This window comes from Sinocyclocheilus anshuiensis, unplaced genomic scaffold, assembly GCF_001515605.1.
Source record: "Sinocyclocheilus anshuiensis isolate Anshui unplaced genomic scaffold, SAMN03320099.WGS_v1.1 scaffold982, whole genome shotgun sequence".
In the NCBI taxonomy this organism is placed as follows: Eukaryota; Metazoa; Chordata; class Actinopteri; order Cypriniformes; family Cyprinidae; genus Sinocyclocheilus; species Sinocyclocheilus anshuiensis.
The window spans coordinates 358,146-376,914 of record NW_015539879.1 but is presented as its reverse complement, the minus strand read 5'-3'; the positions used below and the strand labels follow the sequence as shown (position 1 = coordinate 376,914).

Genomic DNA, 18,769 nt, shown 5'->3' with positions numbered 1-18,769 from the left:
CCAGGTACAGTACCTGGTACTTTTTTTAGTACCACCTCGGTTGAGGTTCCAAGTGAACCGTACCGCTACCAAAACGTGACGTGTAAACTCTGCTGATCACGGATTGGCCGGAGAGAATCGTCACTACCTGCGTCACTGAACTTGCGACACAAACACAACAGAACCGCTAGATTTAAATCAGCACAGCCAGCTAAGGATCGAACGCAACTGTTTTGAATGAGCACACCTTTTTTTAACAACCAAAAAGTGGCTGTTTCGTTGTCTGTTGAGGAAGTACAGACGTTTCTCTCGTTGATAGCAGAGGAGCGGATCCAGCGAGAGCTTGATGGGGCGAGGCAGAATTAAAAAGTTTTTCAGGAGTCGCGGCAGTAGAGGCGGCACAGCTATAAATGACACGTGAGTAATCCCGCCCACTCTAAAGCGGTACTGAACTGCAGTGGAAACGCAAACCGAGCCGAGCCGTGCCGTACCGTACTGAGCCGTGCCGAGCCCAGTCGTACCACGCAGTGGAAAAGCGCCATATCTGTAGTGCTGGCCGCTGACCTTTTTTTTCATTTAGGATATTCCAGTTCAACCTCAACGAAACTAATCATTAGCAACTTTGTGAACATTACACAAATGAAAATGATAACTAAATAATCAAAAACATTTTCACACAATTTTATTTTTTATAGGGCCAGAAGAGAAGGCCCTGCTGACCCTGACGGCCCACCACTGGTTAAAACTCAGTGAGCTCAGAGGATGCATTTCGTAACTTTTTGTTCTTTTAGTGTTATACTATGGATTGTTTTCTTATCCAATTTTTAGAGGAGGCACTACCTCCCTTGCCTCTTCAGAGGAAATACCCCTGACTTAACTGTTACAGACATAGAGCTTTTCATCCAGATTTGGGTCCACATGGTTAAAGTCACATTATCATAACTTTTGAATAGAGTTGAGAATCAAACTTCAGTTTAATAATTTTTCTGTGGTTTGGTCCAGTGATCATCTGAGCCAATTTTCAATTGCCAATTGTCAAGAGAATCAGACATAATTTAAAGTAGAGAAAAATGGAATACAGTAAATATTAAAATGGGGACTACTGTAATGGGTGAAGTCTAATGGCGCTTTTCCACTGCGTGGTACGGCTCGGCACGGCTCAGTACGATACGACACGGCACGGCTCGGCTTGGTTTGCGTTTCCAATGCAGTTCAGTACCGCTTTAGAGTGGGTGGGATTATTCACATGTCGTTATAGTTGCGCCACCTCTATTGCCGCGACTCCTGAAAAACATTTTTCATTCCGCATCGCCCCATCAAGCTCTCGCTGGATCCGCTCCTCTGCTATCAACGAGAGAAACGTCTGTACTTCCTCAACAGACAACGAAATAGCCACTTTTTGGTTGTTAAAAAAGGTGCACTCGTTCAAAACAGTTGCGTTCGATCCTTCGCTGGCTGTGCTGATTTAAATCTAGCGGTTCTGTTGTGTTTGTGTCGCAAGTTCAGTGACGCAGGTAGTGACGATTCTCTCCGGCCAATCCGTGATCAGCAGAGTTTACACGTCACGTTTTGGTAACGGTACGGTTCGCTTGGAACCTCAACCGAGGTAGTACTAAAAAAAGTACCAGGTACTGTACCCAGTGGAAAACCCCCCAAAAGTGAACCGTACCGTGCCGTACCATGCAGTGGAAAAGCGCCATAAATGTAAGATATTGAATGTGATCAGCAAAAGGAGAGTAATCATTTGTGCCGAAAGCTTCTAGGACAAAGAGTTGTATCCAAAGTTATTTCAAAGAAAAGTGAATTTTTTTAATTTATGATGGTCACAACTGTTGGTCAGATTACTAAACAAGATTATCGCTTTAATTGTGCCATATTTCATAATTTTCCTATGTAAGGTTCATAGGGCGACTATAGACTCAGAAAAGGGACTACAGCACCTTCAGTGCTTGGCTACTAATAAAAACAGAATAATAAACAAACTGGGATTAAAATGTCTTTTTTCACCGTAGACCTGATGCCGCTGAAAGAGGAGAGTCAAGAACTGAATGATGTAAAGGAAGAGAAATATCTGGATGAGAAACATTATGATTTCATGACTGAAGAGAAATCTTTTAGTTGCTCACAGACTAAAAAGGTTTCCACACAAAAAAGAACGCGAAAGACAGGAACTAGAAGTAATTTCACCTGCCAGCAGTGTGGAAAGAGTTTCGCTGGAAAAGCAAACCTTGAAGTCCACATGAGAATTCACACTGGAGAAAAGCCTTTCACCTGTCAACAGTGTGGGAAAAGATTCACTGAAAAAGGAAACCTTAAAATTCATATGCGAATTCATACTGGAGAGAGCTCTTTCGCCTGCCAACAGTGTGGAAAAAGTTTTAATCAAAAAGGAACCCTTAAAAGCCACATGAGAATTCACACCGGAGAGAACCCTTTCGCCTGCCAGCAGTGTGGAAAAAGTTTTAACCAAAAAGGAATCCTAAAAAGCCACATGAGAATTCACACCGGAGAGAGGCCTTACGCATGCCCTCAGTGTGCAAAGAGTTTTAAACATAAAGCAACACTTATTGCCCACATGAGAATTCACACCGGAGACAAGCCATTCGTATGTGGTCAGTGTGGAAAGAGCTTCAGATGTAAAGTAAACCTTGACTGCCACATGAGGGTTCACTTAAAAAAGAACAGTTTTATATGTCATCAGTGTGGAATGAGTTTCCCAGACAGCAATAACCTTAAGAATCATGTCATGACCCACACTGGAGAGAAGCCTTTTATGTGCCATCACTGGCCGTACCATGCAGTGGAAAAGCGCCATAAATGTAAGATATTGAATGTGATCAGCAAAAGGAGAGTAATCATTTGTGCCAAAAGCTTCTAGGACAAAGAGTTGTATCCAAAGTTATTTCAAAGAAAAGTGATTTTTTTTAATTTATGATGGTCACAACTGTTGGTCAGATTACTAAACAAGATTATCGCTTTAATTGTGCCATATTTCATAATTTTCCTATGTAAGGTTCATAGGGCGACTATAGACTCAGAAAACATCAGTGTGGAATGAGTTTCCCAGACAGCAATAACCTTAAGAATCATGTCATGACCCACACTGGAGAGAAGCCTTTTATGTGCCATCACTGTGGAAAAAGTTTCCCTCATAAAGGAAGCCTTAAAATCCACATGAGGATTCATAATGAAGAGAGCCCTTTCTCCTGCCAGCAGTGTGGGAAATTTTTCACAGTTCAAGGAAACCTAAAGGTTCACATGAGACTTCATACTGGAGAGAGACCTTATACGTGTCTTCAGTGTAAAATGAGTTTCAGATATAAGAGAGACCTAAAACATCATTTGCACACTCATTCTGGAAATAAATCTTAATGTTCCTCAATGTAGGAAGAGGTTTAGGAAAATGAGCAATTTCAAAAATCACCTGCACATTAACTCTGGAGGAATGATAATTTAATTATGACCAGTTCAAAAAAAAAAAAGTTTGCCATTACACTCACAGATACAAGTTATATAGATGTAAATGTCTCCACAAGGACAGTAAAACCTGAAATTTTTGACATTGTGGGGACTGGCCTGCGGTCCCCACAAGGGAAAAAATTATTAAGAATAGTAAATGATGTTTAACTTAAAGTGTAACAATGCAAACAGGGTTTCTGTAAGGGGTAGGTTTAGGGGGTAGAAAATTTTGTTTGGTCAGTATAAAAGTAACAGAAGTCTATGGAAAGTCCCCACAATTCACAGAAACAAGTGTGTGTGTGGAAAAAGTTTTAAAAAGAGTGAGAACTGACTTGACCATTTTAAGTTGCACAATAAAATATGTATCTATGTGAAATAATTTTTTGATTGCATAGAGGCATTGCTCATATATTAGATTCAGATTAGTATGTCAGAATCAGAGAAATAGATGAATAAACTTCCATCTTTCTGTAAAATGGCACAATGTAAATGAAAATGCTATATAAATGGACAAACTGAATGAAACAATTTACACTGTACTGGATTATATGATTCATCTTCAGAGAATGGACAGATATGTTGTCAATCTGGACTTGTAAATGTAAATGTAGACTTGAATATGAATATGTGGTTTCATCTGGTGACATCCAGAAGCTGGTTCGAGCTGCAAGTTGTGTAGCTAAACACTCAGTATGTTTACATGGACAACAATATTCCGATTATAACAAGTTTAATACAATTCTCTGATTACGAATCGACCATGTAAACAGAGATTTTTGATTACCTTAATCCGGTTAAAGTCATACTCGAAGTAAACACTAATCGAATTAAGACGTGGAGTATTCCTATTTTAGTTGCATTATTGAAGTGCAGTATAGACATGTACACACCTTAATCATACTATTACCATGTTGTCGCCGATAGCCTCGTGGGCAGCGCGTCGACATGTAGCGCCATTGCGCTTCGCGCGTCCCGTGTTCGAGTCCTGGCTTGTGGACCTTTCCCGATCCCATCCCACTTCGCTTCCTGTCTCACTACTATATCCTATCAATAAAAGGCAAAAACGACAAAAAAAAAAAATCTTTAAAAATCATACTATTACCATAATGTAGGACTTTTCGTTGCATTTTGTGACAGGATACACACACAGCAGTGGTCAACCGACGGCAAACAAAAGAATGGCTTCAACAACGCCGTCGTCTGTTTGTATGTACAGCATGACAAATAATTAACTGCAGTTGAAGCTTTCGTAAATTAAAAAATGAAACACCCAAAATGGCATATGGTACCATAACGAAGACGAACTGTATGTTGATTTGTGAAATTCTGGAGGGAATGTCGGATGGTGTTGCGTGGGGATGTAAAGACGTGTGCCATTAATCGATCTATGTACTATAAAATGGGAACATGAAAGAAATATTCTAAAAGCAACTCATGTAAACACCTTAATTATAATATTGTTTTATTCAGAATAAGGTAAATAATTCGATTACTGATATCCATGTAAACATACCCATTGTCTAACATTGTCTGTTTGTTTATCTATTTATCAGTGGTAAATAAGTTTGTGAACAGGTTGAAAATATCTGGATTTCTGCAATTACTCGTAAAATGTGGTCTTAATTTAACTCACAATTATAGACAAACCCAATGTGACTACACTAATAACACAATCAGTTGTAAATTTCACATTTTGTATGTTAACTTCATACCCCCCAAATCTGTTTCAGTTTATAAATATTTAGGTTATACAGCATATGAATTAGCAGGAAATAACCTGCTGTTCCTGTAAAATGTCTTTATAAACATGTTAATTTATTGTACTGAACAGCATATTCTAGGCCAGTGGTTCTCATTTACAGTCTTTGGAACCCCCTGTTCTTCACATTTTGTATGTCACTGTTATTTGACACACTCCCTGCGTTCCATTCGGAAGGGCTCATCCCTATGCCCTAATCCCTTCAAAGGGTTTACCCTCCGGAGTGGGAGCTTTGAAGGGTTGAAGGGTGTAAGGGACCAAACAACTGTTCCTTGAAGTTCCCCTCTGCGTCATCATCAAGTGCCCACACGGAGGCGACCTCATCGTGCGAAGAATCTGTGCAAACGATCATGGGGGCCTGAAGTATCCATCAGTTGTACCCTTCGAAATCTTTCATTCCAAAGGGCACTTTGAAGTGGCCAGTTTTGAGCACTTCGGTTTGGAACGACCCTTCAGTATGGAGACCATGATTGTTTTCACTCCGAAGTGCCCTTCGGAGGGCGATATATCCCGATTGGAATGCACCGACTCAGTTCAGTACATGGATCTCTCTCTTAAACTGATGATCTGAAGCAGGTGTGTTAAATAAGGGAGACATGTGTGATGTGCAGAGCAGGGGGTCGCCAGGAGAAACTGAGAACCAGTGTTCTAGGCCCTTCCAGTTTTATGGCAGGCTCCTCTCTGACTGCAACAGTGGAGACAGGTTTTTTTTAAACATTTCTTGATAGATTAATGCAAACAAATGTCTAACGGTATCAGGTAAGGATGCTAGGACAACAGCCAGCCACCTCTTAATGGGGCAAGACAATGACCTCTGGCACCAAGCCCAGGAGGAAAATGACTTCTTATTGGTCCACATACAATTTCTGCCCTTCACTTATCTCAAAACAAAGGGGTAGGTCAGGACTGTCAAAAAATTCTGTAGGATAAGTTGACCATACCTGCCATTTTCTGGAGACACGTTTTGGCCATATTGCCTAAAATGACCAGGTTTTGTCTGTTTGCGCTGTGCAGATCAATCACTGTATCACATCTAAGTGCCGCTTCAAGTCGAAGACAGCTGATATGTACGCGTATTTGCATCGCTTTGATCGTTCTCTGTAGATCCCACCTTCTCACGCACCACGATTGGTCGATTATGTACAATGCCTGCATGTTATTGGTTAAACTACTTTTAGATCATTACTTTCAGCATGTATGAAAACAGGAAAAAAAAGCCAAAACCGGGATATTTTAGGCAATATAGAAATCCTGGCAAAAACGTGTCCCTGGAAAATGGCACTATGGTCATCTTACTGTAGGACCTCTGCATGCAGCAGTATTGATTGAAACAAAGAGAGGCCACAAGAATCCATCCAAATCCATTCATAAATATGTTTGCAAACCTTACAATTGATGTTATCTACAACACTTCTATTTCATAATTATTCAGTGCAATAAGTTTTCTCTGTGACACTATTTGTAGTGCAAAATCTTACAGAAATTGATGCATTACAGAAGTGAGTAATGCATTGGTAAAACTTGTTCTAATTGTGTTTTGAACTATGAAAAAGAGTTTCAGTGGGGAATGAAGGGTCAGCCACACTGTGTGTGACCCTTGGCCTGATTAGTTTGGGACACTTAATTTCCAGCGATATCGTCCACTTGATTGCACAGATACTATTTAAACTGAACTGAGCTGGATTATGAAATCACTGAATTCAATGATGAACTGCCTTTAATTGAAAACTGAGTGTTTACTACTGTCCTTTTGCATTATCGACACACTATTTTCCTCTTTAATACTGTAAAGCTGCTTTGATACAATCTGTATTGTTAAAAGCGTTATATAAATAAAGTTGACTTGACTTGACCCCTCTGAGGCTAACAGCCAACCACAGCACCTCGTTGAAACAGATATTCCTTGTTCTGGTCTGTCCAGAGAGACATTAAGGCTCTGGAGTAAGTGATAATGCACGACACCTGCACCACTCACCGGTCTCGAGTCCCACGGAGGAGCTCCGGAAGGATAAAAGGAGGAGTGACGACAGTGTTGGACGAGAGAGGACCAGGCCTAGACTTTATTTTGTGTTTTGGTTCTGTTTGTGCGCGACAGTCGTCTGCGAGGGGCTATCGCGCTGTTTTCTGTTTATTTTATTATTAAAGTTTTGTTTAAATGTTCGCCGGTTCCCGCCTCCTTCTTCTCGATCTACAAACTGTGTTACATTGGTGCCGAAACCCGGGAGGAAGGAGGGACACGCAGCCAGAGATCCCTCGCCCATCGAGCATGGCAGAGCAGTCTGCCGCCATGGACGCTCGAGGCGGTGGGCTGGAGTGAGTTGCCAGGGGGGTGGACGAACTTGCTGCCGGCCGCCTGGGCTGTGGAGGGACGGCTGCCGTCCGTGAGGGAGTGGAGGAGTCGCCGCCGTTCGCCTGAGGCTGGAGCCTGCTGCCATCCGCCATGATGGGGAGCCGTGGTTGACTCTTAACTTTTATTAAGAATATCTCTTTGGATTTGAGACTTTAGACTTTGCAACTTTACATATCTTCTTTATGCACCAAGAGCTTGTAACACTTCAAAGAGAAAGGAACAATTTAAAGTGCATCATATGACCCTTTTAACAGATACACCCAGTTCTAAGTCTCTGGACCATGAGGAAAGGGATCATGTTATGGGACTATGTTAAGTGTTTACTTTGGGTGTTGTGGACTGGCCGCACCAAAGCTTTGTCACATCACGCCGCTATGCCAGAGCCTCCTCATGCCACAGCCACCACACTAAAGCCTCTTCACTGGTGAATGGATCCACATTGGGATGACCTGTCATTGGGTAGAACAGGAAACACAGAAGAGGAAATGAGCACACTTTTCATGATTACACAGATGGTGTAACAGATAAATGTACTGAATGTACATTGGGGGAAGTCGTGGCCTAATGGTTAGAGTCGGACTCGAAACCCAAAGGTTGCGGGTTCGAGTCTCATACCGACAGGGATTGTAGGTGAGGGGCGTGAATGTACAGCACTCTCTCCCACCTTCAATACCACGACTGAGGTGCCCTTGAGCAAGGCACCGAACCCCTAACTACTCCCCGGGCGCCGCAGCAAAAAATGGCTGCCCACTGCTTCGGGTGTGTGTTCACGGTGTGTGTGTGTTCACTGCTGTGTGTGTGCACTTTGGATGGGATAAATGCAGAGCACTAATTCCGAGTATGGGTCACCATACTTGGCCACATGTCACGTCACTTTTTTTATGTCACGCCCACTTCTCACACTGACCAAAGAATGTGACAAGTCAAAGGCGCCAGTCTTAATGCTTCCTCTGTTCCTGTGGTCCTGGAGGCCTTTCCACTGTGAGTTGCAATTTCTGTATTGGCAACCACCATCCTTTGTTTTTGGGCCATACACACATTCCCAAGGTGGCAGATTCCACTACAGCTCCCTCAGAGGTGGTGGTGTCTGCTCCTGAACTTAATGTGCCCCATGTCATGGCCATGGACATTGCCCACAAACTTTCTGTGTCCCCTTTTATGGCCACAGAGGCCATCCTGATCTCCAGTGGTCTTCCATTTGATCAAGGCCTTCATACTTGTAGAGGACTTCTGCTCTGCTGTGGACCCATGTTTCGCAAGCGCCGCCTTGGTGGTCATCTCCTCCACTAGCTCTGCCCTGGTGGTCCATATCTCTGCTGGCTCTACCATGGCCACTTGATCTTCATAGTCTCATCCATTTCTCCACAGTCCAGGCCCACCACTGGTTCACAGTCCAGGCCTGCCACTACACCACCATTAATGTTCTCATCCATTGCTACACAGCTTTTGTATTTTTGTAAAGTGATAATCTGGTGAGGTGGAAAGGCAGAGAGAAAAAAAGTAGAAGAGAGGAGTGGCAACTAGGGACTTTCAAACATGGATACAAACAATCACTCAAATTCACAGGTTCGATCTACCCAGAGGAGATGGAGACAGTACTGCCAATTAAAACCAATATTTTTTACATAAAAAACATTCTCTGAGTACATTCAGTACATTTATCTGTTACACCATCTGTGTAATCATGAAAAGTGTGCTCATTTCCTCTTCTGTGTTTCCTGTTCTACCCAATGACGGGTCATCCCAAGATGCCATATATCCATATATCTGCTGTAACTTTGATGCTTTTGAAGCTTTTCAACCAGAGATTTTCTGCACATAGGGGGTTTCCCTGTATAAGCTTGTGAAAGGAAGCATTCTTCATTAATGAAAATGGTTGCACATTTTCAATAATGAATCAAAAATCAGTGCATTCACTTTCCTCGGAGTGGTGAATCATCATGTTTTGCTTGTTTTATAGGGAGACCAAATGGGCTGTTCGTGGTGGCACTGCGTTTCCCACCACTATCACTATATGATGCTGACATCCTTTTCCTTGATGTAATCTGCATTATATACTGTATATATACAATTGTTGGACTTGTAACCCAAAGGTTGTGGGTTCGAGTCTCAGGTCTGGCAGGGTTTGTAGTGGGGGCCAAGCACTCTCTTCCACCCTCAAATCCATGATTGAGGTGAGACCATTGAGCAAGGCAACGAACCCCTAACTGCTCCCACGGTGCCACAGCAATATAGCTGCCCACTGCTCCAGATGTGTGTTCACGGTGTATGGTGCTGCTGACACAGAAAAGCATACGTTGTATGCAGGGCCGGATTTACGCATAGGCATTCTAGGCACGTGCCTATGTTCGCTTGTCCAGGGGGGCCCAAACACAATGAAGAGATATATAATATTTTTGTTATGGGCTATCTACAACAGTAAAAGAACCAAAACCCCAGCAGACATTGAGCAAATAAATATAACAAACAATAGGTTAAAAAATGACAAACTATTTCCATGTCTTCCACCTTGTTTATGTAGGCTACGGAAATCACACTTTCTTTCTCCCAGTCTCTCTCACAGACGCACACACAGTGCAGACACGCACTTGCGCGCACATGCGGAGACGCAAACAGAAACTTCTCGTCAGCGCTGCCCCGCGAATTTATCAATAAAATAGTTTCGCAGCTGAAAAGCTACATGACATTTCTCAGTTGCGAGGTTCTCGAAGCAGTTTAACTTAAAGATTCGCTATTAGTAGATGCTGCTGAGAGACGCATAGACGCGTGTATTCACACACGCTTAATTTCTCTCTCTCCTTCTCTTTCGCTCTCTCTCTCTCTAATAACCGCATTAGACTGCATTAATAACTGCATTAGCCTGCATATCAATGGCTCAAGCCTCCGTTATTAGCTCTAAAATGGAATTTGGGAATTTGGTTATTATGTGGCCACGCCTATTAATGGAATGGTCTTTCTCAGTTCTCAAACAAATTAAGAACTACATTAGATTTTTATTGACTGAACGCAAGCGCTTATTGCGATAGAAAACACTGTAACCTTTTCCACTGATTAAGAAATATATTTGTTTGCTTGGGTGGTAATATTAGGCCTAACATATTAATAGGGAAGGGGGGGGCCCAAAAATTTGTTTTGCCTACGTCACGAAAAGAGGTAAATCCGGCCCTGGTTGTATGCGTATGTGATACTCTCCAAAACGGCGCTATAGGGTGAGGCGGAGGAGACGAATTGTTGAGTAAAGTTGTTATTTTTGTTTTCTTTGCGCACACAAAGTATTCTCGTAGCCTCGTAAAGTTACGGTTGAACCACTGATGTCTCATGGATTATTTCAACGATCTCCTTGCTACGTTTCTGAGCCTTGATCGTGTTAGGATCCTTGCTGTCTATGGGAGGGTCAGAGAGCTCTCGGAATGCATTAAAAATATCTTAATTTGTGTTCCGAAGATGAACAAAGGTCTTGCAGGTTTGGAACGACACGAGGGTGAGTAATTAATGAAAGAATTTTCATTTTTGGGTGAACTATCCCTTTAAATGCAGAGCACAAATTCCAAGTATGGGTCACCATACTTGGCCACACGTCACTTCGCTTCACTTTAAATGTTAATTATATAAGGATTTTGTGTCATTTTTAAAAGACCTACTTCAAATTTTAAGGAATATTAAATGTAATGATAACCTTACAATGCTCAAAGTATGAGCAAATAGGAACATAAGAGTTACTGGATAAACTTTTTTAAAGATCAAGAACAACTTGCCACAATATCCTGTAACAGTTGGCGTTCTGTAGTAACAACCAACCGTACACAACAAAGCAAGGGAAACCCTAATAATGCAACATTATCTGTTAAAAGGGAGTCAGACAACCGGATAAAGTATCAAAGTGCCTAAGTGTATTTATAAATCATATATACAATATTTCACAATTCAAAGTTCCAAGTAAGAGTGTGAGAGTTTGTGTGTGTGTACGAGTCCCAAAGTTCATTATATACACAAAGTTCAGATCAGGCTCACCGGAGCTGGAGAGACTATGAGCGGGCCATACATCAGCGGTATCCGTCCTCACCGGAAAGCATTCCACAAGGAAAAAACCTCCAAAAAAATTATACTCCACAGTAGGTATGGGCCGATTACCGGTTTCAAGGTATACCGCGATTTGCTGGACTTTACGCGATCGGCAACCGGACGTTTTTTTGTTTTATTGCAGCTCATCTCTGTTCTGGACTTGCACAAACTGTGTTGCAATGCAATCATTTGCCAAAATGTCATTTATGTGAAAATATGAAATCTGTAAACGCCCGTTAACACAGGCCAGAGATGCTGAAGATGGACACAAAGAGAAAATTACTGTAGCAGGCAGATCACTCACTGTTCATGATGCACAGACTATTGGAAGAAAGTCCTCAATATTGATTTGGGGGATTATATGAATGTGTTTCTGAGGGGAACTGACTGTCTTCAGAAAAGTTTACGTGGTATTTTCTTTTCATCTCGTCTCTGTATAGTTCATATTAAAGCAGTGTTTCAGCGCAGCGCTGCTTTGTTTGCAGCGGTAACCAAGCAAACGCTGTGTCTGGTGTTCCAGAAGCGCCGAGAGAGTGAATATGTGTCTCATTCAGAGCTTCTGCTGTTTGCTTCGTTCAGGCATGTAGTATAATTTCACAAAGCTAGTCAGAACATTCTGTTTTTGCTTCAAATTGTGTTATTACTAAATCAAATTATGTATATGAAATTATATAACTAAATGATATCAAATTATATGTATATGAATTATATAACAAATTAAATAACTAATTACAGATATTATGTTAAATAAAGATCTTTATTCAGTCTTTATTTTTCTTCTTTTTAGGAAACAAATCAAAGAAAAATAAACAAATTCTACTGTTCCTAATATCCTAGTATGTTGCTCAAAAACAAAAAATATTGTGTTTAGCGGAATTTTTTTTTTTTTTTACCCAGTCATTTAAAAATAACACATTTTACAGCTGTTAACGACAATACCGTGAAACTGTGATATTTTTGCTTAAGGTTATCATACCGTCAAAATCTCATACAGGCCCATGCCTACTCCACAGTGAGATCGCTCGTCAATAATCCAGCAAAATCCGGGAAAGAGGGTATCCCTGGGTTGTGTAGCCTAACTCATTTAAGAGTCCGTTACACACACCGCTTCCTCAAAATGCTGATTGCCGCTCTCTTACCCGTTCAAAAAATCAAAACATTGAGAAGAGCTTCCGGATTATATTCCGAAATATAATCACTTTGCTATTACATACAAAACTGAACTATTTTAATAGCTGAAACAGTAGTTTAAGCTGTTTTGGGAGAAGGGGAAAAAAGACGCGCTCGGGTCGGGATCGGGCCGGTAATTCTGATAAGCTTGTCGGACACGGGCCGGGCTAGGGCCTGAGCGTCTCGGGCCAGGGCCGGGCTAGGGCCTAAATTTGAGTTCCATTAAAATTTCAGTAAATTTTAAAATCCAGTAAACTTTGTTTACATTCCAAGGCAGATTGCCGGCAACAGCCATTTTAGGAAAGTTTGTGGCTTGGTCTTAGTGACTTAGGAGTCCTCTTCACTACTACTAACGTTTCACAGATTTAAGAGCTAGTTTTAGAGCTAAAACGCTTTGTGAAATACTCTTAGAACAAAAATGTAGGAGTCCTAAATTTAGTTCTCCTAAATCGGTGAGTTATGAGCTACTTTTAGCCTTAAGATGTTTTGTGAATACGGGCCCAGTTCTCTCTTGAGTGAATCCTCATGTGGTGATTAAGGGATACGTTGAATCTGAAACTCTTTCCACACTGACCACATACAAATGGCTTCTCTCCAGTGTGAATTCTCACATGGGAAGTAAGGGTTGATTTAAGTGTAAAACTCCTTCCACAATGAGGGCATGTGTAAGGCTTCTCTCCAGTATGCATTCTCATGTGGCGTTTAAGGCTTCCTTTTCTAATGAAATGTTTTCCACAGTGTTGGCAGGTAAAAGGGATCTCTCCAGTGTGAATTCTCATATGGACTTTAAGGCTTCCTTTTTGAGTGAAACTTATTCCACACTTTTGGCAGGTGAAGGGGATCTCTCCGGTGTGAATTCTCATGTGGACTTTAAGGTTTCCTTTTCTGTTGAAGCTTTTTCCACACTGTTGGCAGGTAAAAGGGATCTCTCCAGTGTGAATTCTCATGTGGACTTTGAGGTTTCCATGTTGATCAAATTTCTTTCCACATTGAGGGCATGTGAATGGCTTCTCTCCAGTGTGAATTCTCATGTGGACTTTCAGGCTTACTTTTCGGTTAAATCCTTTTCCACACTCTTGGCAGATGAAATGTTTCTCTCCAGTGTGAAGTCTCATGTGGACTTTAAGGCTTCTTTCTTGAGTGAAACTTATTCCACACTGTTGGCAGGTAAAACGTCTCTCTCTAGTGTGTATTTTCATGTGGACATTAAGGTTTCCTTTTCTGTTGAAACTTTTATTGCACTGTTGGCAGGTGAAAGGGTTCTCTCCAGTGTGAATTCTCATGTGGACTTTAAGGTTTCCATTTTGACCGAAACTCTGTCCACACTGTTGGCAAGTGAAATAATTTCCACTTCCTGTCTTTTGAGCTCTTGTTCGAGAGGAAGACTTTTCAGTCTGTGAGCAACTAAATTTTTCTCCAGTTATGAAATCATGATGTTCCTCATGCTGATCTTGCTCTTCTGATTTATTCAGTCCTTGACTCTCTTCTTTCTGTGCAATCATGTCTAAGGTGAAAAGAGCCAAATACACAATAACCAAAGTTTAATGGCATAAAGACAACAGACAAAACCAACAACATTTATGCTAGATCCTATACCCCCTAAGATACTGAAACAGGTGTTTCCTGCAATCCCAGAATCTCTTCTTAAACTTTTTTGGGACATAAAAATAAGCATAGAGTCAATAATATTAAGCTGTCAGATGTTAAACCCCTTAAGAAGAAAAAGAAGAAAAAACATAGCTTAACCCAAGGGAAATGGGTTAATTAGACACTAATCTCAAACCTGCCATTTTCATCTAAAATATTAGAAAAAATAGCATCCTTGCACATATGTTCAGTTTTGCACGAGAAACCGTTCTGGTTTTTTTTCAGTTTATAGTGCTTTCAGATCTCTCCACAGTATAAACAACAATATTTTCTTGGATAATTTGCAAATTGTGTAATTGTGTTGCCATTTGTGGACAAGCATTAGCACAGTTTAGATCGTATCTATCCAACAAGTAGTAATACTTGTGTTTGACAAGGCACCTCTTATTTACATAAAGTATGGAGTGCCACAGGGCTGAGTATTAGGTCCTCTACTGTTTCTCAATAGGGCATTCAGGGAACATCTGGGTGCAAAAACTCTATAGTTCAGTGTTTCTGTCAGCTTTCTGTAGTTGTCTGATTTTCCTTGAAAGCAACTTAGCGCATAGAAGGGCTGTACTGATCAGTGTGAGAGATTGATCTGATTTATTAATAGAGATTCATCAATATGCTGATTAAAGACTGTTGGGACAGATCAGGTACAGGATGGTTTTGTTACTGCCTCCTTCACATCTGTAGCATTTTTCCAACACGTAACTCGTGTTTGGTCTCATCTGGTAGCATATGAACTAAATAGAAATTTTGTGGACTCAGAGATACTAAAATATCTTAATGTACAATCTAGAAATTATTTTTGAAAAAAAGTAAGGTTGTTCAATTCCAGTTTTTTTTTTTTTTTTGACTTCCACCATAGGAGTCAATGTAATTGACATATCAACTCTATTTACCTTACAGCAAAACAGGGTCAGGAATGATACAAGATTGCAGTTGGTATTAGACACTTAATTTTTTTCTTGACATGTAGCCTTAAATTCCCCTTAATAAAACAACACACTTTTAGCGTGACTGTCCAAATTAGTCCAATTTAGCAATGACACTACCTTGAAATGATGAGTAGCTATCAACATGGTTGCCAATACCTAATTTTACAGAGGGAAAAGTTATGAGAAACAGCCGTGGTTGAATATCATTTCAGAATTAAACAAAGAAGAAAGAAGGAATTCCTTAATGAATTTATGTCATTATAATGGCTGAGTGATGACGCTACACCCATACAATCATGTGCATTGTGCACGTCTAATTTAACAGGTACACAAATACATACAATATTGTATACTTATTGGTTTGTGTATTCTCAATGTGAGTTTTTGATTATTTAAGGTTAGGTTAATGACTATGAATACAAATAGGTTAAACATGGAAAAGCAAATATATATTTATTGCATTAATATAACATAAATTAAGCAACAAAGCTGGCATGTATAATTACAAACTTGAGTCAACAAGGAAAGTAGATTCCTGTGCTGGAGTTGAGTCAAGGAATCACATTTTTTTAACCGACGCCCCGACACTGTTTGCGGAGGGCAAACAGGGTACAAAACACTTGCCAATGGTGAATGAACCAAGAAATATTTCAATACAATATCCAAACAATATTTGCAGTATTTTAATAAAAATCTGTTATTGTCATTATCAGACATCTCCTCACTCCCAGAAGGTCCGAGAGTATCCCACATACTGCTAGTGGATCTCTGACACCTGCAAATTTCATATAATTAAAGAAATCGGCCACTAGTCGGCGCTAACGAGTTTTATGGCTCTGTAATCACGTGGTGTTTCACACATCCACACAATATGCATATCATTTGATAGATCTCCTCATAATGAGCAACTTTGCCTCAAGAACCATTGCTGTCAATCAAATCGTTCATTATATATTCACAAATATGTTAAAAACCTACTTTTGCGAACTAGTCCTAGGTTTTTCCACTCAATCTAGATCAAACCACTGCAGTAATATTCTCTGGAGTCTCCAGATCAATAATTAGCAAAACAATTTTGAATTTTGTCCTTTGGTTGGCTATAACAGGGTCATTTATAAAAGGGGTGTGGCCACATATACCCAAAAGCCTATAAAACCTAAACAAAAACTCGAAACTTTACGAAACTTGGTGAAAACATGTGACAGATGACTCGTAATAAGCATGCACATTTTCATGGAGATCGGACTATAGGTGGCGCTATATCAGTTAAAACAGCCTCAAAAACACAGTATTTCTATAGTAAATGACCTCAAATTGCAATAAAATGTTAATATATTCACTTATACACTATATCTTCATTTCATATGATAGATCTCCTCATTCTGAACAACTTTGCCTCAACGTTGCGGATCACTGCTGTTAATCAAACTGTTCTTTAAGTATTTGAGATTATTTAAAAAACCCACTTTTGTGAACTAGTCATAGGCTTTAAACTCAAAACCAATAAAATCACTGCAGTACAATTCTCTAGACTCTCTTGGTCAATAATTACCAAAAAATGTTGAACATTTGCATTTGGACATCTATAACAGGGTCATTTAATAATATGGCCTTGATACGGTGTACCCAAAACCCTATAATTCCTAAAAGAAAGCTCAAAACTTCCATGAAAGGTGAGCCCATGTGTCGTATGATTGTAGACAAGCATGCAAAATGCTAAATGTATGGGGCTCAGACATCAGTTGCCTCTATAATGGTTAAAAAGGTTAAACAGTACATGTACATGGCCAAATCCCTGGAATTGCCATTTTAACCACTAGATGGCAGTAGAAGACCATTAATTGGCTCATTCTGCTTACTAATATAGCTCTATTTACAGGTCTGCCATTTGTATTCATGTCTATAAATTATAAAGTCACTATGATAACATTCAATATCACATTTTGTCAAACTTTACCACTTCATTTACCTGGAGGAATCAAATTTTGCAATTATGCCACATCATGATTGCAGTGAGACCAGAAAATTGCATTATAAAGACAAGACTTGCAGTAAGCATTTTGTTACCTATCATTTACTTTAAATCTCTATATCTTCAACAATATGTGTTTGCATGTGTAAATACGCTTACTTTGTATTAAGTATTATGCTTAAGCCCTTTCATTTCAGGTTGCGTATGTGTGTGTGCAAAATATCCAAAATTTCAGGTTGGCCTAGGCCATAACAGCTTAAATGCAATAAAGGCCTTAAAGTGCTTGAACCCCGGTAATCGCTGCTTGCAGCTATATTTGCTGTAATTGTTATTGCTGCTTCCATAGACAACCTTGTGTATTTTACAAATTCTAAATGTATTGTTTTACTAGTACTTAAGTATATTTAAATGTATGAAACCTAAAATAAACATTATGTGCTTAAAAAAGTGCAGAGAGCGTCTCAGCGCCAGCCAAAGCGCGAAAGCACTGTTTGAATTTGGCAGTTATGTGACGTTCTAAATCCCATATGTGGGACCGTACTGTTCAAAAGGTTAAAGTGTGTATTTGGTGATTCCATTACAAGTTGTCAACTGAGATGTATTTACTGTTTCGACCTAGTACACGTGCGTTTTGAAGGAGTCTCCTATGACCACTTCTATTCAGATTTCATCACACTTTACATCACTTTAAGGGGACCACCCAAGTATGCCGCACAAGTCCTGAAAAGTGAAGCCAAAATGTTTCGATCGTCCCCAGGTGGCTGGACACAGTATAGGTCATGTAATCTATTGGGACGTGTGACAAACTAAATAATCAAATTATGCTTCAAATAAATTTTTTCCAAAGATGGTTTCTGTCGTTTTAGGTAGTTATTACCATGCTGATGTATGTTCAAGCATTCGTTTTTCGAATAAGTTTGCTTTTAGTTAGTTATTTAATGCTATAAAAATGGGGTGTGGTGTCATGGTTGTGATCTTGCGATTGGGTCTGCGGAATTTTGGGCGGGACTTTTGATACCGCGGCTCCACCTCATGATCACTACTTTGCAGACTCTGGTGGCAAATAACGTAATTTTTAGGTGATAACAGCCGCCATAAGGAGATTGTTTGGCTTCACTTTTCTGTAGTGAAATTAATTGGAAATGTGTCATCCATCTTTTTTACAGTCTATGGGACCACCGAGTGCAGTTTAAGAATACCATTGAATGAACCAGTGAGCGGGAAAGAAAGCAAATGAAAAGGATAAGGGAGGACAGCTGTGATTTTGGTGCTAACTTTTCAGTGGTCAAACACCAAATATGGCTCACTTTGCATACAGATGATGCTTTCTTTAAAGGGGTCCTATTATGCTCTTTTACAAAGTCTTGATTTTGTTTTGGGGGTGTACTAGAACAGGCTCTCATACTAGGTTGTTCGAAAAACACATTATTTTTCACATATTTTACATT

At 40.1% G+C, this 18,769-nt stretch overlaps 2 protein-coding genes across 2 annotated transcripts in view; one reads left to right on the top strand and one right to left on the bottom strand.

Moving 5' to 3' along the window:
- LOC107685396 (gastrula zinc finger protein XlCGF8.2DB-like) overlaps nt 1-3,454 on the top strand; it is a 7,806-nt gene extending 4,352 nt beyond the window's left edge. The window contains exons 3-4 of the mRNA XM_016481970.1: nt 1,992-2,675; nt 3,023-3,454. Coding sequence (XP_016337456.1) covers nt 1,992-2,675; nt 3,023-3,351 — 1,013 coding nt within the window. The 3' untranslated portion in view covers nt 3,352-3,454. The remainder of the gene's footprint in view (nt 1-1,991; nt 2,676-3,022) is intronic.
- Nucleotides 3,455-7,919: 4,465 nt separating this feature from the next.
- LOC107685406 (gastrula zinc finger protein XlCGF8.2DB-like) overlaps nt 7,920-18,769 on the bottom strand; it is a 15,647-nt gene continuing 4,797 nt past the window's right edge. The window contains exons 3-5 of the mRNA XM_016481979.1: nt 13,979-14,283; nt 13,276-13,810; nt 7,920-7,996 (exon numbers count right to left, since the gene is read on the bottom strand). Coding sequence (XP_016337465.1) covers nt 7,920-7,996; nt 13,276-13,810; nt 13,979-14,283 — 917 coding nt within the window. The remainder of the gene's footprint in view (nt 7,997-13,275; nt 13,811-13,978; nt 14,284-18,769) is intronic.